This window comes from Zootoca vivipara, chromosome 7 (genome assembly GCF_965207765.1).
Source record: "Zootoca vivipara chromosome 7, rZooViv2.hap1.1, whole genome shotgun sequence".
Classification (NCBI taxonomy): Eukaryota; Metazoa; Chordata; class Lepidosauria; order Squamata; family Lacertidae; genus Zootoca; species Zootoca vivipara.
In genome coordinates, this window is record NC_142590.1 from 44,565,879 (window position 1) to 44,590,158 (window position 24,280).

The 24,280-nt window shown below is 43.4% G+C and overlaps 1 protein-coding gene across 2 annotated transcripts in view; it reads left to right on the forward strand.

The window, feature by feature from the left end:
• Positions 1 to 24,280, forward strand: part of PTCH2 (patched 2) — a 55,400-nt gene that overhangs the window by 13,579 nt on the left and 17,541 nt on the right. For both annotated transcript variants that reach the window (XM_088673251.1, XM_060276946.2), the window contains exons 3-6: positions 15,021 to 15,210; positions 15,507 to 15,576; positions 16,506 to 16,597; positions 22,183 to 22,378. In XM_088673251.1, coding sequence (XP_088529377.1) covers positions 15,021 to 15,210; positions 15,507 to 15,576; positions 16,506 to 16,597; positions 22,183 to 22,378 — 548 coding nt within the window. The remainder of the gene's footprint in view (positions 1 to 15,020; positions 15,211 to 15,506; positions 15,577 to 16,505; positions 16,598 to 22,182; positions 22,379 to 24,280) is intronic.

Consider the following 24,280-nt stretch of genomic DNA (forward strand, 5'->3'; position numbering starts at 1 on the left):
TTCTCACTTGAATAAGGCAGTTTTCCATGCCCTGGATCAGAGGGGTTTGTGGTTAGCACTACAGAGTCTGGGCCAGGACACACACAGACATTATGCAACCAGACAATGTAGTAGTCTTTAGGCGAGCACCCACTGCTCAAGACATTTTGTTGATGTTTAGGCCCACTTTTTGTCACCCTGAAGTTGAGCCCGAAGATCAATTAACCAGCACCAGGGAACTCTGCAGCAGAGGCTTTAAGAGCACACAGCTTTCATTTTACCAGTACCCTTTCTTTCTTAAACTATGTAGATCAAATATTGCAAGCTGTGAGGAGTGCTGTGCCCTTCATTAAAGCTGCATCTACTCAAAAGAAGCTTGACTCGAAATACTTGAGAAATAAGCTGAGGTTTCTCATTTATAAGGTGATCAGAGCTAAACAGTTCACCCACACAGTCCCTCCTATGGAGAAACCAGAAATTATAGAATCTTGATCTGGCTGTGGTGCTGGCTTCAGCTTCCTAAGAGCAGTCTCTGATGGGGAAGATTTTCATGCCACTTGACCCAAATCATCTGACTTTTAGGATGCAGGCATGCAGAGTAGGAGAGGAGTGTCCTGCTTTGTTTGTGGCCAGGGTTGTTGTTGTTGTTTAGTCGTTTAGTCGTGTCCGACTCTTCGTGACCCCATGGACCAGAGCACGCCAGGCACTCCTGTCTTGCACCGCCTCCCACAGTTTGGTCAGACTCATGTTGGTAGCTTCGAGAACACTGTCCAACCATCTTGTCCTCTGTCGTCCCCTTCTCCTTGTGCCCTCAATCTTTCCCAACATCAGGGTCTTTTCCAGGGAGTCTTCTCTTCTCATGATGTGGCCAAAGTATTGGAGCCTCAGCTTCACGATCTGTCCTTCCAGTGAGCACTCAGGGCTGATTTCCTTCAGAATTGATAGGTTTGATCTTCTTGCAGTCCATGGGACTCTCAAGAGTGGCCAGGGTAGTTGGTGATAAAATGTGGCAGTGATTAACTTTGAACAGTTTGTGGTGTCGCAAATCACACAAGCATAGTAAGACCATGCAAATGGTCTAATAAGAGACCCCAAACTTCAGTTCTGACTGAACTAAATTATGTTTTCTGCTCAGGTACATAATGCAAAGGTGAGAGAAAACAGCAAGTGAAAGGCCCAGGTTTCCCCTCTAATTGGGTCTTACATCCTCTTACTGTCATCAATTGAGCCTTTAGAAAGGTGGGAAGATAGTAAGAGTGTGACTCAATTCAAGAAGTAGATGGTTATTTGTCCATGTAGTTCAGTTGAGGTTTCTGGGGGCTAAGGCCAATTTAAAGGAACTTCTACTAATTTCAGTCTGCCCTTATAAACTGGGCCAGCAACCCAAAGGATATTCTACTCAAGTCTCCACAAGGAAGAGATTAGAAAGCAAAACTGTCCACTGTCTGCAACCATTTGCTGGAGCAAAGTATGAATGGGAGACTTGCAGGAAAGTTTGGAATGTTCCTATAGTATAGACCTTAGTCCTTCTTTTCTACATCTACAGTATCTACCTTTTCTATTGAGCTGGAAGCTCATATATACTAGGATGGTACAGGTCATAGCCCGAAGTTACTCTGGTTTTCTTGTGTCCATTCTGTTAAATCCTTATTTAAATTTTTGTTCTGGAAGCCAAGATTCTGCCCTTGTTCTAGCACCAAGTAGGTTTGTTGCAGAAAAGGATCCAGAGAGTTCCCCATATCCATTTCCGGCATGCTGGCTTTGAAGGATGCTCCTCCCAGCCCCAAAGAGTCCACCCAGCTGTTGGTATCTGATAACTGAAGCCTCGTCTCTGGCAAACTGCTGTAGGCAGAAGAATCCCAGCTGGATCCTGGGGTGGGGCAGTGTCTTCAACCTTTGGATTCAGGGCTTTATTTTATTTTTATTATTTTGAAAAGATGGAGCTATAAAAGGTGTCGAGGAACATTTGGTTATGGTCCCTCAAAACAGCCATGATAGGAGATCAAGTTGAACCCCACAAAAAAGGATATCATATATATCAATATCATACTTCTTTACCCCAGATGACTTTCATCCATTGGACTACAAGAAAGGTGACCAAAAATGTTCTGAAGAGTTGATGTCAAAATATACAGAATTTTGTGGCACCATAATAGACTGTTTTCTTTTCACATAAGCCATAATAAATCTGTTTTTAAGGTGCCACAAGTTACTTTTGTGGGGAGGTTTGCAGTATCAGACTAGCATGACTATCCCTTTGGAATTTATCAAAACATACATATCCTTATAACTGAGAAAACAATGCATTGTAAAACTTGTATCTTGCAATAGTCACTATCTCCCAAAAGATGAACATGTTTCAAAATTCAGTGAATGCTGTGGAAATGGGGAAATAAAATCAAGTACTGTAAGCCAGTCTTGTACTACCGACAGAAACACAAGTGGCAGGTACACTGCAGTATTGGGTGCACATGTTTGCACACGATAAAAGGAATGAGAAAATATGTAGTCTGCTTATTAAATAAGCACATTGGGAAGATATATGATTTCCGGGATGTTACCATGGCTTATATAGAGGTGCCCACAGGCATGTGTTTTCTATTGGATGGGATCTCAGCAGATGCCAGGAACGTGTTCTTTACTGATACATTAAGAGCATTATATTTCCCCTCCAGCAAATAATTGTGGGGAACTGCATCCTTTGAATATTGGAAGAGACAGATGTGTGTGAGAGACCTATGTCTTGAAAATGCTTCCATGCTTTTATCTGGAGTTCATGGGTCCCATATTCATGTCTGACCCTCTTGACATTACAAAGACACACTTTCCTATGTTTAAAAACTGGATTGTTCCTAAGAGACTACAGTTCAGGTGCTGTTCAGTTGCACTCTAAGCTCCATCTAATTCAGAACAACCTTGGACTAGGATTAATATTGTTGTTTTGGCTGCTATAGTTAGAAGCCCACCCCTGACCACTACCACATGGTCTCCAGGAGTTGATGACTCCTGCTTTTTTATATATACACCCACTAGCTTGTTTTGTCACATTCAGTCTAGTTTGCTTTTTAAAAGAGATGGGTTTCCACTTTGGACAACAAGCCCTATATTTTTTATCCATGGCAACTTTTTTGTTTTCATTTACTTTGTTATTTATTATGACAATATTATTATGATTATTATTATTACCATAACTGCCAAGTCTCCCGTTTTTCGCTGGAAACCCCAATTTTTAAAGGCGTTTCCCACTGTTGCCCCGAATGGCGAAATATCCCGTAATTCCCCCGGATTTTCAAAAATCGGGCAGAGCGGCAACGGAAGTTGCTTCTACGCATGTCCAGACATGCGTAGAAGCGACTTCTGGTGCCGCTCTGCCCATGTCTGGGCACCGGAAATTGGGCGGCGGCGGCACCGGAAGTTGCTGATCCCGGATTTTTCAGTCCGGGAGTTGGAGGGTATTATTATTATTATTATATACTTAGTTGCCTAAAGTGACAAACAGTCTCAATGCAGCTTACAACCAATATGTAACAAGCAGAGGGCCTTCTTGATAGTAATGCCCTCCCTTCAGATGTCAAGGAAATAAACAACTATCTGACTTTAGAAGACATCTGAACGTAGCCCTGTTTAAGTTTTTAAGGACTGATGTTTTTAGATAAGTTATAAGCCACCCAGAGTGGCTGGGGGAACCCCTCCAGGTGGGTGGGGCATAAATAATAAAATTATTATTATTATTATTATATAACATATAAAACATGCCAATAACAATCAAAAAATCTAGCATACAAATGCTACTGCCACACCATCCCATAAAAATACCAGAAACATCACTAGTACAGTAACAATTTAAAATTGTCAACCAAGAATTGGTTTCTCTGCTGCACATACTTCTATGTCCAACATCATAGCTTCTACTTATCCTAAATGTCTGTGATTTGCATTTTAAATGGAGGTTATGAGATACTTGAAATACAGGGATCAGCTTACTGTGCAGTGTTAACACGTCCTCCATAAGAGGTGCTCCCTCCATATTATTTTTCAAAAAGGGAAGACTGTTAATTATAAGTTCAAATAGAAGTTCATAATGACAGAAACCACCATTACAGATCAGACATCACAGGCAGAGCTTCTGAGCCTTCTCACTGGAATTCAGAAATGGTGGGCACAATCAGCAAAAGCTAGTCACAACTAAGATTCATTCAAGAAATGAAATACAACAGATCATGAATACTTTCCCTTGAATGTGAAAGCACTTTTAAAGTGAGGCAATTTTGTACATTCAGCTGTACAAAGTGATTGCTTGGCCACTATGAGGACGAGATGGTGAACTAGATGGTGCTTTGTCCTGGAACTTAGGCAAGTCAATCTAAAAACTGCAGGGTTTATTTATTTTTTATTTTTGTGTTTTTTATGTATAAAAGAAACCTCAACAACTTGTGGAGTGTCCTGGTTTTTGGTTTTTGAAATATGGCAACCCTAGATACACAGCTCCTAATTCTGATTGTGAATTTGTTCCTTTTGGTTATTGGGGTTCCCCATTTCAGTTTGATTATTAATACTTGCAGTGCTACTTACCGGTATACAATAAGTATAGAAAATTATAATTTTTTAAAGTAAGTTGGTATGGGCACATTTCGTACAAAAAGTGATCTTGTACAAAAAGTGAATCCAGCTCCTTGGAAATAAGGAACTGAACATATATGGACACTAAACAGTGCACAGAACGGTGCCACAGTGGGTGACAGAGCCCTTCGTCTTCAGGTGGCTGAGTGAAGCACGATGGGGTCATGCTCAGATATCTTACGACAATGTCAACCTTCTCAGTATAAAATGATAGTGTGTGCTAGATTAACATGAGCAGTTCAAATCTCAAAAGTCCTCTATTTAGTCTCTTGGTTTCTGATCCTGGGCGAGTCACTTAAAATTCTGGAGCTTCAGCTGCCCAACTGAAGTGAAATCCTTCTGTATTTCCAGCAGTGATATAGTGGGTAAAGGCAGGATGAAGGACAATATACTGAGGGCGCATGGTCAAGAGGCATCTACGGCATATATTTATCCATGTTTTAGCCTCCATTTTCCAATTGATATTAAACGTGAACGTTTCTGAAAATGATGAAATTTATTTAAACCATTAAGTATCAATAATAATAATAATAATAATTTATTTATTTATTTATTTATTTATTTATTTAAACCCCACCCATCTGGCTGGGTTTCCCCAGCCACTCTGGGCGGCTTCCAACAGAAAAATAAAATACAGTAATCTATTAAACATTAAAAGCCTCCCTAAACAGGGCTGCCTTCAGATGTCTTCTAAAAGTCTGGTAGTTGTTTTTCTCTTTGACATCTGATGGGAGGGCGTTCCACAGGGCGGGCGCTACTACCAAGAAGGCCCTCTGCCTGGTTCCCTGCAACTTGGCTTCTCGCAACGAGGGAACGACCAGAAGGCCCTCGGTGCTGGACCTCAGTGTCCGGGCAGAACGATGGGGGTAGAGACGCTCCTTCAGGTATACTGGACCGAGGCCATTTAGGGCTTTAAAAGTCAGCACCAACACTTTGAATTGTGCTCGGAAACGTACTGGGAGCCAATGTAGATCTTTTAAAACCGGTGTTATGTGGTCTCGGTGGCCACTCCCAGTCACCAGTCTAGCTGCCGCATTCTGGATTAGTTGTGGTTTCCGGGTCACCTTCAAAGGTAGCCCCACGTAGAGTGCATTGCAGTAGTCCAAGCGAGAGATAACTAGAGCATGCACCACTCTGGCGAGACAGTCTGCAGGCAAGTGGGGGTCTCAGCCTGCGTACCAGATGGAGCTGATAGACAGCTGCCCTGGACACAGAATTGACCTGTGCCTCCATGGACAGCCGTGAGTCCAAAATGACTCCCGGGCTGCACACCTGGTCCTTCAGGGGTACAGTTACCCCTTTCAGGACCAGGGAGTCCTCCACACCTGTGGATCTGTGGGGCTCTCTTAGGCAAGACACTTTTGGGGTGGTGGGGTCTTTGCTGTGGAGCCCCAGCTGATGTCTAGCTTTTCACCCCCTGAAGTGGCAACAGATCTGCCTCAATGTAAAACTAGTACACTAGAGGTACCACTGTATCCCTGTTTTCATGCATTAAATGTTGAAAATTTAAAAAGTAAGCTGTTGCTCTTGCTTGCAGGCAATGGTGGACTTTATTATTTATTTAAGGAATTTATACCCTTATTTTCTTTATGTGTCTTAAAGTGGCTTTTGGTAACAATATTAAGTACTGCTGCCTTCACAATTGGGAGCAGAAAATGCTTTTCACTCAGAATTCCTGATAGAAGGATGCAAGGTAAATATCACGGGTGTCAATTCAGTGCTTGTGTGAAATTGATTTGTTGTACCTTAGTTTCCATACAGACTAGTTCCATACTACCGGTAGTTCCATACTAGTTAACATTTTCAGGTACTGAAACCACTCCTTGTCCAGTTTCTGATTTCTGCAAGTAGCTAGAATTTAGGATTTAGGATTTTACTCTATATCATCTGTGTCTCATGAATCAAATCCAGAATCTTTTTCAGCAGCAAATGTAAAATTGTTGCTCATGTACTTCAGGATTTAGTTGTCTTCCATCAAGTGCTTTTGTTTCAGGGATATTTTATTTTCCCAACACAAACTACAATGTAGTTTCAATGAGAAAATCTCCTTAGCTTGAAGTGTTAATATGGTATGTGGCTGCACAGGTGTCACAGGTTTTAGCAGGATATTGCACAACTGTTGTGGATTATGACTTCTGTGAATATAATACTAAAAGACTATGTCTGAGATTTTTTTTTAATCGTTTGGATAACCTTTGAGGATCCTAACAATCTTCCTGAGGCAAATTTCTATCCTCTCACTTTATCCGGATGATCTTTTGGCATGCTCTTGGATTGTTTGTCCCTTTTCCTTTGATGACCTCTGATATCTCCTGTTAGGTGCAAATGTACATTATGTGTGTTAATACAAGGAGTAAAGGCAAACTCTGTGTTCCATTGTTATTTGTAGTCACAATGCCTAGACTGAATGGAGAGGGCAGACTGAAGGTTTTATGCATGGAGAAGGGTCTTCATGTCCAGTTGATTAATTACACAAAGGTTTCTTAATGCCTTCTAGTCACTGCATCCCTGGAGGGGCTCAAACTATGAGTCTATTCTCTGCCCTACAAGCTAATGCCAGGTGATTTCTCTTTTTTTTTGTCTGGCCCAATACTTGCTAGTAATACTTACACCCCATCTAGGGCAAATTATAGGGTTGCCCTACTCATGGAATCAAGGCAATTGTTTTCCCTAGATAGCTCCAGATCAGTAACATTCAAACTGCCCAGTTCTGTACTCCAAGCGAGTCAGACGAGGAAGCTACAGCAGCCCTATGTGGGCTTGCTGTAGGTTTCCTGCTCATGTGTACAAAAAACCCTTGTGATGAAAGTGACCACGTATATTTTCCTCAACCTCAAAACAGTTACAAATGCTTTTTTAAAAAAACCTCAAGGTTGAGTTTCTGTGCCTCTGCACACCTTTCACTCTGGAGAATTACCCCCTCCACCCCTTCTCCCACAAATAAAGAGAGAAGGGGTGGCAAATGTTGGAATTTCCTTTCCTTGGAAAACATGGAATTTGTGGAGACTGCTGTTACTCATTTGTTATATATGGGAAACAGACAGCTTTCCTCAAGGAAGCATTTCTGTTTCATGCATTTTGCATTTTTCCAGTGCTCAAGCAGCAGTATTAGCTGAGTAAATGATATTTGACCCCCGCCCCCTTCTGTTGTGAATACAGTACTGGATGGAACAACATGGCATGAGAGTTACAGACACCTATTCGATAGTGTTTGTAATGGCTGCCCCCACCAAGTATCTGTGTGTCACTTCTCAGGGTCTGGTACAAATTTGTAACACGAGTCTTCTTTCCTCTCTGCTGCTCCCTCCCCCTTCTCCCAACCCCCCACAAAAGGCTTTGTCTATTTTGAGAAATTAGAGGCTTGATTGGAATATGTTAGCATAAATAATAGGAACTAAGGAGGCTCTTTCTATTAGCGGCTGCCTGATTTGTATTTATAGCCAGATGTGGGAATATGGGGTGGGTGGGTGGGTGTCACACTAAATGCTGTATAGGCACTGTGTTCCCTTGCCATGGATCCACTGTAAGTTCTACACATTGTGAAGACTAGAGGCCAAATATGTTTGCTGACGTATGTTCTGAGACCTGCAAATCCTATCAAGCAGCACTCTTGTCTTGCTGTCCCTGGTTGTTCATCCCTCCTTCTGGCAGCCAGATGCCAAAAGTGTTGGATTCTTGTGTACTGGGATTTTATGTTTAAAGACCATCATATGTCTTGCAGTTAAGGTTAAAGCTTATTGGGAAATGATATATAATGAATTGAAAAAGATGCTTAAAATAACATTTGTTTTAAAAAAACCTAGAAGCTCTTCTTCTGTGAATTATAGGGATAGAGCTACCAAAACAGTATAGAAATTTAGTAATGTATGCGGCAAAAACGTTATTTGACAAAAAAAAACGGGAAGAAGTCCCGATGAAAGAAGAATGGATACCAAAACTTATGGACTTTGCAGACATGGCAAAACTTACTGGAAAAAATAAGAAATCAAGATAACAAACTTTTTATAAAAGAATGGAAATGGTTTATTGAATATTTACAAACAAATTTTAAACAGATAAGGACATTGGCAGGATTATTGTAATAACCCGCAGTTTCATAAGAGTATACATTAAAGTAGATGAGTAACTGAAAACCATAAATAATTTTTAAAACAACAACAGTAGTGTTGAATTCTCTTGAGTGTGCACAGGAAATGTCAGTGGGAACATAGGAACTCTGGAAGTTGTAGCTCTTGGGAGAGCATCTCATGTAAAAGGGTCTACATCTCTTTGACACAAACGATGACATTATGTTAACTACATAAGTGGCTTTTGTGTGTGCTTTTCTGTACCTGTGGTACCCTTTGTCTCTGCTGTGGCCCTGACCTCCCAGCTGCTGTTTTCACCAGGAGGAAAGTCGTCATTGGTCAAGGCTGTCCCACTTCTGCCCACATGCTTGGGCCCTGGGACCCCCCTTTTAACTACTCCAGCATGTTAGCAAGGAACGCTCTCTTTGCAGCAACACCCTTTTTAGGATGCCTTTATGTATTTTTTACTAAGTGGTGGGTGAGTCACCTCCTTCAACAAGACTATGTCCACAGCAAAACTACTATGAATTGCTTTGGAGACAGGATATTGTGTTACTGGATCCTGCTTTGAATAAAAGCTGGGCTTTTTAATGTCTGGGAAGGCTATGAGAAGGGATTCTCTCAAGAGCTTTGTCTGCTGCTCACTTGTCACCCCTACTCTTTCTGTTCAGTCTATGGGGTGATGTTTTCCCACAGGTGCTATGGGCATAAGGGTTTTGTTCCCTTCTTAGCCCCTGCTGTGGGGCTGGAGAAATTCCAGTCTCTTTCCTTCTATGGGCCTGACTTTCCTCTTGCCCAGTCAGACCAAAATTTCAGTTCTTTGAGACAAGAAATTATCTCTTACTTTTTTGTGTTTGGGGCTGGATCTCTGCCTTCTACCATAAATATTAATAATAATAATAATATCCATATAATATCAATAATAATAATAATAATAATAATAATAATAATAATAATAATAATAAGCTTTAATAACAGATTACTCCTGTATGGTAGCACTAAATTGGTTGACAGGAGGTTTTACCCTAGAAGAGGGTTGGCGTTTTCTTTGGGGGGGGTGTTATTGACCGCACATTTTCTCAAGCCAGGTGGGCCCTTAAGAGGAGAGCCCTATCCTGTCTCTTTTAATTGAAGCTCTCTTGGGCCTCCCAGCTGGTGTGGAAACAGAGCAAGGGGCTGCATTTGGGTGGCCCAGCTGGGAGGGAGGAGGTGCCCAGCCCAGCAATTTATCCAAGAGCCTGTAATTATGGGTATAATTCTGAAGGCCTGTTCCACTGCCTGGGAAGCAGCTCTGCTGAACCTAGGGGAGAGAAAAGGGAGAGACGTGTCAGCGTGTGCAACCCAGGACTGAGATAAGTTGCTTTTGTCAACACCAGGTAATTGATCTCCCCTGCTCCTCAGTTACATAGCTACCCATTTCTCAGCTGGGTTAAGAGATGACCCTTGCCTTGAGGGCAGTTGACCATGTAGCCAGGCTGAAGCAGCACTCTGGAATCCACTAGGATGTCATAGTGAATCCCAGGGTGTGGCTTGGAGTGGCTTCTCAGGAATGAGAAAGGGTGGCAGGAAATAAAGTCTTCCACAAAATAACCTCGCTATGAAGCTCTGCTCCAGTGCCCTGTTGGCACTGGTACTTCCAGGCATGCTCTTGTGCTAGGCTTGCAACCCAGACTGTTTTTGCAAAAGCAAATTGGCTAGGCCCTTTAGACACAAGTCCTGCCGGACGTGCTGTGGGGATGTTCCTAGATCAGCCAGCTCTGGGTGACTGGGCATCTCTCCACTTGGCTCCCAACCAATTCTGCTTTTTCGGCTGCCCTTGTTGGTACCCAGCTCTGCTGCTGTGGGGAGACAGGGAGTGTTTCTGGGAGCATGCTGTGAGGCATCCTCTGAGCCAAAGAGGCCCTGCTAGGGGAGGAGTGTCCACACAGTTGGCTTGTCTAGCAAGATGGAGCAATGTAAGTATGTCGGACCCCACACAGTGCAAGGGCCAACTGATGGGATGGAGCTTGCAGCCTCTCCTTAAAGAAACCTGGGAATCTTGAGTACAAGAAGACCCTAATGTTTACAAGGATGTGGTCCAGTATTTTCATCCCTGCTGTTCTGAAGATATTTGAATGTTCCTGGGGAGGCTGTGAGAGTGAGATATAGCATATCTGAGGTGTGTACGTGTTCAATACATTTGGGGTGGAATGAGGGATAATCCAATCTAATACTCAAAGGCAAAGCAGCAGTACAATTGGGAGTTTGATCAGGAGGGAGAGGGACCCTTTGCATGAAAAAGGAGAGGGCTTCCTTTGTTAATTGGAGTAAAAAAGAATTTGCATAGGGCTCCTCATTAACATGCTCACTGTTGCTACCTCGCTGTAGCCCAGAATCCCCTCCCCCAACTTTGTATCAAACAATGCTGCTCTCTCAGTGGAGGGGAGGGCGGTTAAGCAGGAGCAGCTGGGGGGGGGGGGAAGGCTGTGGTACATAGAGTGACAGTACCTAAGTTTAACGCCCTCCCCATCAGACAAGAGAGTGCCCCATGTAAAGCATACTTGGCAGCTTCTCTCATTTTGCCTTGTCTTTTCATGTTGCTCCCTGGTTAATTAGGGTGTTGGAATTTGAGGCTTCCTCATTCCCCTTTGAAGCTTCAGATTGTCCTGTTCCAAATTAACCCTAATTACAAGGAATATCTCCCTCTCTTCCCTTCTTCACAACACTTGCAGATGTACTGTCATTTCAGCTCCGAACGTTGTTAATAAATAAATAAGGCTCCCAGTGTCCACTTCCTACTATCACTCATCCTGGGCAATGACAAGAACAAGGTTGTTGAGAGGGTCTCTCTCTCTCTCTCTCTCTCTCTCTCTCTCTCTCTCTCTCTCTCTCTCTCTCTCTCTCTCTCTCTCTCTCTCTCTCCACCCCCCCCTCCCTCTCTCTCTCCATATTTCTGTCCTGCCCATCACATGGCACAAAACCATCTCCTGGCACTTGTTTAAAAAGAGGCTTTGTACTTAAAGACCGTCTGATTAAGGACTCCTCTAATTTTTGGGATCCATCTTCGCCTGTGGCTTCAAAGTTTGGCCTGAATGTATTCCCCACCCTTCCTCTACATTCTGGTTGTACGTGTGGTTTCTCTCCTGGGTGGCCTAGTCAAGATCAGCAGAGCTCAGCATGACTCCTGGTGCCTTGCCTCCCAAACAGCCTGGAATGGTTTGGATTCTGCCTCTGATGCTTCCCTCCCAGCTCTTCCCATCTCGGACAGATGCAGAGTGTCTGTCCCCTCCCTGTGTTCCTTGGCATAGCCTCTCCCTCACTGGCATCCCAGCTGTTCCTTTGGGAAGTGGGGTGGAAACAAAAAGCATGCCTGTCAATCAGCTTGGGTGTATGTGATATATATATATATATAAGCTACGAAATATAAAAAGAAAAATTTATACTTACAAAAAGTGACAAAATAGCAGGACAGGATAGAATTGTTGAGCTCAGCAGTGAGACTGTAGTAAAAATGTCTACATAAACTCGCTCTTACCAAATAAAAAAATTCCTTCAGTAGCACCTTAAAGACCAACTAAGTTTTTATTTTGGTATGAGCTTTCGTGTGCATGCACACTTTGAAATATAATTTATGATGAAGAACCCAGAATGATGGAGGGGGAGAAGCACCAATAAGCAAGAGAATTATCAGGCTGTGGAATATGTGGTTTTTATGTCCTCATTTTCTGTTTCTGTTAAAAAATAAGGTGAGCCAGAGAATTTGAAAAGGAAAGGATAATACATTATGTGAAAAAAGTTTTTTTATTTTAATATGAACTCCCACTTTGTGCCTTCCAGATAGAAATATAATTTTATTTTTTATTTTGACAAAGTAAGAATAATAAATAAATAAAAATGAGCACTCTGCCCACAAGACCATTCCATTGTAACTATCCAACCTCCCAAAAATTCAACACGTCTTGTGATGGTTTGACCCCTATATTTTTATAGACTACAACTCTCATCATCCTTGACCATTGCTCAGGTTGGCTGGAGTTGATAGGAGTTTTAGTCCAAACCACCTGGAGGTCACCATGTTGAGGAATGCTGTACTAGAGTCAAATAGTTGAGAGCTACTATAATGGCAAGCACCCTACAGTGCATATTATGAACCTTCCATTTGTTGTGCTCCACAGCTGCTGCCATAAGACGTACCTGTGTCACAAACTTATTTTGGTTTTGCCCCAGTTTAGCTGTCATTACTCCTTCCTCCTCCCCATCTCAGCTGCTGCCACCATCAAATAATCCTGGGAATTGCAATTTGTGGTGTTTTCTGGAGAGAGGCAATATGTATTAAACCAGTTAAAGACAGATATGTCCACACACGTTTAGAAGAAAAGGAGTTGGGAAAATCAAGAAAATGTTAGAATGCATTGGTGTTTCTTGGATTCTGACCCTCAAGAGACAGCTATGTTGTCATTACGTAGCTCCATAGACCTGGAGCCAAACATTGAGAGTCTTCTGCAATGGCTTGAAAATGGGAGATTGTAGTCAAAACAGAATTTATCTTTGGGTTCAGTAATCAGTCTCTCAGCCTGTGTCTTTATATCTGCAAAATGAAAATAGTGATAACTTCCCTCACATGCTTATTTTAAGGATGATTAAGGAAATAGCTACACTATAGACCCAAACCAGTATGAAATTGGTTTAACTGCCATTGATTTTCCTCTGGAGAAGTTTGGGAATTGTAGTTGTTTTTTTGAGGTTGCTTTGAATGCTCAGATATAATCCCTTGAAAAAAGCACAACGACCACAAAGATGGTTTAAACTTATAACACAAATTACTTAACAAATTACTGAAGCAATACTGAAGCAATGTAAATTCAGTGTCAATTTCCAAATGATATATTTGTTGTTAACTTTATAAATAAAATTTTATGAGGACATTGGTGCAATATTCCTCAATGAGAAGTTTAACCACTGCAAACAAATGTCTCAGAAAGTCAGCTTTATCTGTTTAGCTTCCTATCTTCTGCAATGTGCAGCCACAGAAGCTTCTGTGTGCTAGGGTGTACTTTGTACAGAGTGAATGTGAGGCTCAACAGGCTTGGGCATTACAATGACTGAACTGAGTACGCTCTCTAGAATATTTCCCAGAATCCTTTGCTATATACAGCGGTTCTGTGGCAAGCAGGCAACTTCCTCCGCAACTCGCACTATTTTGGAGCAAAGCTACCATTGGGTCATTCTTCAGAGTGGAAGCTTGGGGCACAGTGAATTTGCCCTTGGCATTATTAGTTCACTCATCCCACTCAAAGCCATAAGGGGGAAACAAAGTTATTCCCATTCAGTTTTTAATATACTGACTACATTAGTCATATTTATATACTTCTTATTGTGGCTTCTGGAGCCCCAGGTCAGTTACAGTATACAGTGAGCAACTTCCTTTGGCAGATGATAAACTATAGCACTCTGTGCTGGTAGCAGCTTCTCAATATGTAGTTTCTCCTTCCACTCGCCCTTTCCCTTTCTTTTTCAAAAATAAAATACAGTCCCAGAAGCGGCAATTACAGAGGAAGACTGTGGGGCAGGCAGTTCTTAGCGCTTTCCCTTCAACAGTTGTCTCCCTGCCCCCCCCCTCTGTAAAACCGCTCCTTGCAAGTTGCTGAACTGCCTGCCTCCTCTCCAGTAGGATTTTGCTTGTGGGTGGGGAGCTTATCAAGCAATACCACTCCTTCTTGAGCGCCTCCTCACTTCTACCTCTGCAGCTGCATTTTGTTTTATGTTTTAAAGATAGTATATGTGCTCAAGCACAACACTTCTCTGTGTCTTTTAATTTGTTTTAGTTAATTAGACAACTAACACAGGGTGAGCTCCCTTTGTTCTGTCCCAGCTCCTGCCCGCCTAGTAGTTCGAAAGCACATCAAAGTGCAAGTAGATAAATAGGGACCGCTCCAGCGGGAAGGTAAACGGCGTTTCCGTGTGCTGCTCTGGTTTGCCAGAAGCAGCTTTGTCATGCTGGCCACATGACCCAGAAGCTGTCTGCGGACAAACGTAGGCTCCCTCGGCCTATAGAGCGAGATGAGCGCCGCAACTCCAGAGTCGTCCGCGACTGGACCTAATGGTCAGGGGTACCTTTACCTAACACAGATTAGAATCATCAGTCTACTACGGTAGTTAGATCTTCCAAGGGTTGGGGAAATATATTCTTTTAACCACCATGATAATGTGAAGAAGAATACATGTGTTAAAGGGAAGACCAGACTGCATGATGTTCCCCTGTGGACCTATTCTCAGTTCTAGGGTCTCTCATGTGAATAACCTAAGAGCCAAGTAAGAGGAGAGAGGTAAGTGGGAGGTACATTAACTCCAGTGTTTCTTTCCCTTTCCCTCCAGAGGGCAGCCGTGTCAGCCAGGAGCTCCGATACACAAAGGAAAAGCTAGGAGAAGAGTCTCTGTACACACCCCAGATGCTGATACAAACTCCCAAACAGGAAGGCGAAAACATCCTGACCCCAGAGGCCTTGGGAATGCATCTCGAAGCTGCTCTGGCTGCAAGCAAAGTGCAAGTCTTACTTTACGGAAAGTGAGTTTCAAAATGGAAAATCTATGTTACTCTTCTAAGAAGAACATACACTTTTTAATGATGGATTAGATGAGGATCTATCTAGTCCAGCATTCAGTTTCTATCAATTTTCAGGTGTCTCTGGGTACTCACAAGCAGAGCATGAAGGTTATGGCCTTCCCCAGTGTTTGTGCCCAGCACCTGTTACTCAGAGGTACATTGCCTCTGTAGCTTCCATTTAGTTAACATTCCTCTTTCCAGCAATACTTCTGACTTCTTCTTTTTTTGACATTCATTGCCTCTGCTTCTTCTTTCAGGTCTTGGGATCTCAACAAAATATGCTACAAGTCAGGTGTCCCCATAATTGAGAATGGAATGATTGCACGGGTGAGTTGCCAAGGGAATGCATGCATCTGCATGGACAGGGGTTGCACTAAAACCCATAGAAATTAGGTAGATCAGCTGGGGAAATTCTCTTTGTTGGACGGCATAAATAATTCCCTGGGGTCTAGCTGGTTGGCTAGAGAATGGGGTGGGTCTTAGAGAGGATATCCAGGTTGCTATGGGGATAGGGTGGAATCCTTAAAAAAGGATGGTGTTACAAAGGAGCAGCTTCCCAAAACACCCTTCTGGGTTCAGAGACTTGGACATTTCTGCATAGACTGGACATGCTTCTTTTTGCTAGACCCCTAACCCTGGTAACAATCACTCCTGTGTATCTGAGATAAGAGCTAACTATGAGGCTTTATCTCCCTTCCAGCCATGTGCTGGGGGAGTAGAAAGAGGAAAATCTATTTTATCCTCAACTGCTTTCAGCAGTGCCTGACCTTTAGTGATAAGGGTTTTACATCCTGCATGCCTCGGTTGCAAGAGACTGCTGTCCCCTTAGGTAGGTATCCTCAGAGTGAAGACTTCACATGGCCCACTGTAGCCCATTTGGCTAGGACAAGTCTTCCAGGTTATCACATCTGGGATCTGGTCATAGAATCATAGAGTTGGAAGAGACCACAAGGGCCATCCAGTCCAACTCCCTGCCAAGCAGGAAACACCATCGAAGCATTCTAGACATATGCCTGTCAAGCCTGTTCAGATTGAGGGCTTGTATTTGTTCCAAAAGGCTGCAAGGGAGAGAATGGGGAGACAAGGTAAGTTAAGTTGCAGTAGGACACTGGTTGTAGAGAGGGTAGTCCCACCTGCAGTAAAATTATGTGAGCATTTGGGCAGGTCAAGGAAGGTAAGGGACAAAGAGAGCAGAAGAGAACTGGAAATATGAACTTGTGGTTTTCCTCTGTGACCGTGGCTCTTGTCATTCCCAGATGATCGAGAAGCTCTTTCCTTGTGTTATCGTGACCCCACTGGACTGCTTTTGGGATGGTGCCAAGCTGCAAGGGGGTTCCGCTTACCTCCCGTGAGTACCTGTTTTTCAGGTGTACTTTTCTGCCCTGCTGTGATTGGCCGGTGAGGCCAGGCCTGTGTAGAAGACTGTCTGTAGGTTAAGCATGTATCTAGCACAGGGATTGGGACCTGACATGCTTTTAGCTATTTCTCCTCCGTTTCCTATTCCACAGACTTATCTGGGCTTTAGGAAGCATGCTTGTCTATACACATACATACTCTCACACACTGTCTGAGGGGGCACTATCTGAGCCCCCCTCAGCTATTTGAGAGTGCTTTCAAGCTCTTTCACAGGATGTGAAGTATGATCATTTAGCATTTTCTTAAAGTGCCCAAAGCACTTCCCTCACTAATCACAATAATAAATATAACAAACTTTTAAGGTAGGACGGTCCTATTCTTCCAGTATTAAAGAAGGCATTACTAAAGGCTCTTGCATCCCAGTGTGTTAGTGGATGAGCTGAGATTTGAACTCATATGTCACACCTCAAGCTCTTAACCAGCTCATATGTCACACCTCAAGCTCTTAACCTATAGTACAGTATCCTAGTTCTTATTTCAGTGGCACCTTAAAGACCAACTAAGTTTTTATTTTGGTATGAGCTTTCGTGTGCCTGCACACTTCGTCAGATACACTGGAACATGAAAGCTCATACCAAAATAAAAACTTAGTTGGTCTTTAAGGTGCTACTGAAGGAATTTTTTTATTTTGTTTCGACTCAGACCAACACGGCTACCTACCTGTAACTAGTTCTTATTTGCAGCTAAGCAAGGTCCCAACAAGGAGAAAGACATCTGAATGTAGCAGGAATGTTTGCCTGCAGTCACTGGTCAAGAATGAGGAGTAGAGGAAGAACCAGTCATGATAAGGAATTTACATGAGCCTGCCCAAAAAGATGGTGGCATCTTTTTGTGTTTTGTCAATAATGCTCTTTTACCACTAAGTCAGAGCTGGAGTTACCTGTTTGCCTTTAAGACCTGCAGGCTGGATTGGCCATGGCAGGCCTTGTTAGAAAGCACAGCTACTGATAATGGAGGAGGACGGGTTGCAAGACGGGTTGCAAAAACACTTTGAGGCTTCATAATTTTCCTGTACTAATAAGCGATAGGATCTTTGCCTAATAATTGGGTTTCTTGCTTGGCACCTGTGGACAAGCTTCCTTCATGTATCTGGTGCTTCCAAGGTACTTACCTACCTTTCAGTATGTTTTCAGCGTGCATTATTGCTTGTTTGGGGAAATGGAGACATAGTTCTCATTTTCAGTGGTACATAGACTATAAAGGTGGCACCTGTGGCACAGGAAGGAGAGTACTGTCCATCTGCTGTAGAATAGCATAATTTGCCAGTTACCACCATAATACTACAACTTTTCTCCTCTTACCTATTCCACCACGGCATGGCCAAGGGGATTTTGCTTACGCACACACCCCTTATTCTGCGATACCACATTAGGGAGGGGGGTGGTAACAGTTAGTGGGTGGTAGGATAGTCTCACATCCTCCATCCTGCCCCCACAGAATTTGGGTATAGGTCCACAGCCCCAGCAGTTTCTCTCTGTCCCACTTCCGAACCAGAGGGAAAACACTTTCTCTAGTCTCCTACCCCCTCTCCTAAGTTTCTACTTTGGGGCCAATTGCTTTGTTTTGTTGCTCCTGCTGCCTCGTAATTATGTTTCTATTAAGGTGTACAAAATGGGGGATGGAGGGGGGAGAGAGGGTAAAGATGTGGGGACCAGCCCCACTGGAGGCACTGGGGGAGGGAGGGCCAGGAACAATAGCCAGCATTCTTTCTGTTTACAAGTGTGTTTGTCCATAAGGGGCCCTGGAGACTTATGCTTTGTCAGCAAACGGCAACACCACGTATTCTCATGCTAATGATACTTTGAAAGCTCCAAGTTGCCCAACAAATGGAATAGTAGCTTTATTCAGCCTGCTGCTGAGAGAAAGGGGACAGGGTGGGAGGGAGGAGAAAACAGATTTCAGAAAAATCAAAAGAGGGAGGGATTTTAATATCAAACTGCCCAGAATAAGGGTTGGGATAGGGTGAAGTGTTTTCCCTTGAACTCAGGAGCAGCACAAATGCAAGGTGTGGGGTTTTTTTTTTTAAGGGGACAGGGTCTGTTTCATCTCACTGAGTTTATCTCATACGAATGTTGGGTGCTGTTTGCAGGGTGATTCACTGGAACAAAATGGAGAGTTACCCCCCAAAGGAGAGCATTTTTTAAATTAAATTTTTTTTTACAGAATTTGAGACATTGGGGTGCTTTCAAGCTTCCTTTTTCTTTTCTTTTCTTTTTTAAAGTAGACGAAGTATGGGGTTCTAAGAACACACTTTTCATAATAGCTCAGACTCATGTGCAAACCAGGGCAGTTAGCAAGGAAGCCTGGGGATTTTCTTGCTCTTCCTAGATTCTTCCATGAAACGTCATGTCCTTGCTCCCTTACTTTCTGTATCCAGTCTCTTGGGCTCCTTGTTTATTTATAATGACTCTCGTATCCCCCCTCCTCCACTGCTCAGAAATTTCACACACACGTCCCAAAGTTTTCTTGTCAGTGGCTGGAATGGGGGAGTCTTTTCCTCAGGTCCAGCTTCCGCTTCAGTTCAGCTGAGGGTCTCTCCCCCCCCTTTAACGCAAAGGGAGAGAAAACTTGGGAGAACAAAGGGCAGCAATCTATGGAAAAACAAAAGGGCCCGACTTGGCTCAGTGAAGCAAGAAACAGCAGATAAAAGAAGCTCTCTTTGGGAGCAGGAGCTGGGCTGTTTGGAATGTGGGAATCAGGCAAGGAGGAACCTTCTTGGGACCTGGGGGTTCATGAATGATTGGAGAGTGATTCTGCTCTGAGCATGACAAGACTTTCCCTGCCCTTGCTTTCTTCCTTACCACATCTTGGAGTTTTGCTTTTTCCTTCTGTTTTACAAAAAGAAAATAGCAAGCAAACCCTAGACTTTGCTTTGTGATTCCAGCTGAAAGGGCAAAATGCTGCAACTCCCTTCTTCATTTCCAACCACTCCCCCCCCCCTTCAACTTATATTGGTTTGTTTGGCTTCAAACTTGTGTGGAGAGACAAAAAAAATCCCTAGCAGCCAACTCTCTAGAAAGAGTCTGAGAGACAAGCTTTGCCTATCACGGCTTTCAGTACAGCAATTTGATGTAGGCTCTGAGAGTAGAGCATGTAGATCTTCAGGCCCTGATCCTGCATGGACAAGCTCCTCTGATTTTAATGGCTGCACAACAGGAACAAGAACAAATTCTCCCATTAGAATGGGGAAATGAACATGGAAAATCATACCTGGCAAATTTCCTTGCTGCGGAGCTCTTACAGACCCAGAAACTCAGGGGCTAATTACTCCGGGGCTATGTGAGCAGGATTGTTTCTAACACCAAACCACTGGGAAGAAGTATGGTTGCTAGGATTATATCAAGGCACTGAGGGAGACTGCAGTCGCCTTGCCACTTTCCCTTGCTTCTGTGGCCTCAATGCTGCAGCCACTCTGTGACAGGAAGTTGAAGACAAGAATGCATGAGAGCACCAGTGGAAGAGTGAGTGGCATCAGAGGAACTGTAGCTGCAGCCTCAGGGTGTTTTTTTTAAACAGCATTTAAAGCAGAGATGGGGAGCCTCAGGCCCAGGGACCTAATGCAGCCCTCCAGGCCTGTATGAATCTCCCTGGGCCACAGCTCTCACTCGCCCTGCTTTTTTGAAATAGGCCTCTTGTTAGAAATTTGCTTCAGTCCTGTTAGGAAGATGCTGCATTTTGCTTCAGAAAGCAAAGAAATTTGCTTCAGTCCTGTTAGGAAGATGCGGCAGTGGAGGAGAGTGGCTGGATATAATCAGACCTGAAACAAGATGCCAGGATTTGTTTGGATTGAAGCTATAACCTTGATCTCAAAGAATGTGACACAAAGCCTGGATCAATTACAATATACTGGCTAATTGAGTTCACTGTCAAATTCTACTCTATGAAGTTTCAAAACCTCCACCCTTTCCAACAGGTACTGGTCTTGGGAAATATCTTTTATCAGTTAATCTATTGTCAGACCAAGCAGAGGATTACCCCTCGAAATGTTGCCCATTTGGAGAGTTTACTATAATCAGAGATCCCTTAAAGACGATTCCCCTTTCCGCTTAACTGTATTGTTATCTGTCCAGAGCTGGAATTAATTCCTAAGCAACTCCCTTATACTTTATACAGGTAAAACTAACCTCTATGGCTCATTGTGGCCTTTGGGAACTACTCTTATTGCCTCTTCTCTGACCTTCACCAGTACTTTATATGTTGCCAAAAGCAGTTGCTTGGGCTTAGTTCTCTGAATTTCTTGACTCAGTGACACTTCTCTCCTAGCCCCAGGTACTCATTTTGGTGGGTCACTGACCCTTTCTCACAGTATGAAGCCAAGGAACATTTTCAGCGAAACTAGAAAGTGACCAAATAAGGGAGTTTTCACAAGATTCTTGTGACATTTACTGTCTCAGGATGATGTTGGGCAGAACTTGGCACAATTTGCCCTTTCTTTGGTGGGTAGGGAAACTCTAGGTCTAGCACGACATTTTCCGGGGATGTGACCTTTCCTCTGTAGTACAACAGATCTGTCATTGCAGTGGTTGGAGATGAAGCCTTCCTGGGATAGATCCTTCCACACTTGCTCGTTAAATAAGTTGCATGTTACAAGGGTTACCCTTTTTGTTTGGGCAGGAGCAAAATGCCTTTTCCCCCATCAAGAAGCCTTTTCAATATGTGTATATTATCTAGACATCTATATAAACAGAAAGAATAAAATATGCACACAACAAATTATACTGCTGTGTACATCCCTGTGCACAAATGCACTGGGCCAAGTGTTGGGCATGGAAAATACCCCTCTTCCCTTTCCCTTTTGTTGAAATATTATCTTTTGCTTCTGGAATACACCCTGATGCCCCTACATGCGCATGACCCCAACCTATGGCACACACAGCTCTGGTGCTCCCAGAGGAGGCACTGTCCAGATCCTCTGGAGCTGGCACTCTAAACCAGATGCCAAATGAAAGCAGCATGCCTGATCCTGTTATGCACGGGAACAAAAGGAATGAAGCCCTATATCAGCACTGAGCAGACCCCTCCCACTCCCTAAATGAGTCTTGTGCAGCCAGTCAGGGCAATTAACGCCAGCGTGCTAACATCTTGATAGAGGCAGTGCTGGGAGAGCCAGGGCTCTGCATGCAAGGGAGAAGCAGTAGTACATAGGACAAGGGAAATGAACTTAAATTATGGCCAGACCCAGTATGTGGTGTGTGTGTGTTCAGAGATCTTCCTTCTTGGGGGACAAGTCCACGTTCCTTCTCTAGCCTCTTTATTGCTCCAAAGGAAAATAAAAGCTGCTCAAGTATGCATTGCTGCATAAGTCTGCTACAGCCCAGACGTTAGGTCAGGTTTAGCCTTACAAATATTCACACAAATTAGTAGCCTACCAAAAAATGTAGTTACCTGCCTACTTATACATATATGAATTTACAAGCCTCCTTTTAAAACCATCCATTTAATATAATCCGTAATAGGAATAAGTGATGCTATCTGGATACTTTTATTTCCCTGTTAACCCACATTTTATCTCTGTAGGGGCCGACGTGATATCCAGTGGACTAACTTAGACCCCATTCAACTGATGGAGGAGTTGGGTCAGTTTGCCTCGCTGGAAGGATTCAAGGAGATGCTGGATAAGGCAGAGGTTGGCCAAGCCTATATGGAGCGGCCTTGTCTTGACCCCTTTGACCCTGAGTGTCCTACAAGTGCCCCCAACAGCCAAAGTCGGCAGGTGGGTTTGAGCCAGGCATGTTCCCCAACTACTCAGTATATTTCCCAAATGCATATGTAAATGAGAAAATGAATTCTCTCAAACAGTATACAAGGGGGTAAATCTGTATGTCTTGGCTGTTCTTCACACTGCAGATGACAGCTCATACAATGGCATACTATCCAGTAATAAAACATTTGGAACTTTATCTTGCTTTCAACACATAATAAATATTTTTGTAAGAAAGCACATGCTTTGCATGTAGACAGTTCCAGATTCAGTTCCTGTCATCTCCAAGTAGGACTGCAAGTGACTCCTGTCTGAAACCCTGGAGAGCCACTGTCAATCAACTTTGACAGTACTGAGCTAGATGGACCAGTGGTCTCAATTCATGTAAAGCACCATCTTCTGTTCCTAAGGAGGAGAGTTCCATTTTATGGGTGTCTAGATCTGATATTAAGAGATGCACTAAGATGCAACACACATACAATGCAACCTTCCTGTTATGGCCTTTTTGAAAAGGAGAGAATTGTAATATTGCGAAGTGTACTCAGTAGGAATTCTGCAGAACAGACACAAAATTTGCCACATGGGCAAAGAATTTGGTAAATGATGGATCTTAATTGGGATCACAAAGCTAAAAAGATCTGCAAATTCCATAGATAAATGTGGCAATAAGGTGAGTGCCATTCAGTGCTCCTAAGACATGCCATCCAAATAAAAAGCAGTTTCCCCAGTTCTTATACCTTAGCTTCAAGATACCAGTTGCCAAGGTACCATAGGAGCCAACTCCTTTGGGCCCCCAATAAAATATTGGGGTCCCCCCCAAGTTGGTGGGCATTGCCATTCAAATGGTGTGTGCATCCTGCATCTTGTGATTGCTTACCTGCCTCCCCCCCCCATTTTTTTTCAAGTTGGCACTCCTGCAAGGTACACATTAAATACCATGACATAAGACTGATGTAGCCAAAGAAAATGAACATTCTGGCTACAAAATGTAGAGCTGATTCTCTGGCCTGGACTCTGGGAGGGGTGGGGAGGAGGTTCGATGATGTCACAGAGCTCTTCAGATTGTAACACATGTGCAAAGCAACAGAATAGCTTCCTTGTGTCTTGTTGGAGCTAGGGACCTCTTTTCAGGCACCGAGTGCCTCAAAAGGCTGGACTCACTGTGGGGTCCCCCATTTGGTTAGCTTTGCCCTTCTGCATCCAGGAGTGTGTGGAGATGTGGAATGCAAGGCTCCATGCCAGAGAGGCACAGGCAGGAATGATGATGCTGATCCAGGCAGACGCAGTGCAAGTGCTCACCAGCAGGTGGTCATAGTTGGAATGTGTCCCAGAACAGATGGCAGCTCTGGAGCTTTTGGAAGGTGGAGGGGGGAGAGAGCAGTGTGTGTGTGTACACACACGGAGCACATATGACCAAGGGCAAGCACAAGGAGCGGGAGGATGGAGTTGCAGCCATAATTCCACATTTCCTGGCTTGAAAGCCAGACTGTTATCATTATGGCTATCCAGTTTCTCTCGCTGCCACCACAGGAGCAGGAAGGAGATGCCTGTAGGATTGAAGGGAACACCCAGTGTGCCTGTGGGCAAGCACACACACACACACACAGGATGATATAGTCAGAATGGATTCTGCAAACTCCTCAATCAAATGAAAATAGACACTATTATTTATATGCAGAAAGGCATATTAGTTCCCTGATATAATACTGAGTCTTCTTATATTTCTCTTGGCTGGATAAGTATGATCAAGCATTAGCTGAATTGAATTCATCCATCTGGTATTGTCCAAATGGGCTGCTTGTTGTTGTTATCCTTGTTGGCTGAAAATGCGGCACTGATGCTTTGCAAGGGAGAGAGAGAGAGAGAGAGAGAGAGAGAGAGAGAGAGAATGTGAAGTCATGATTGGCATGCTTT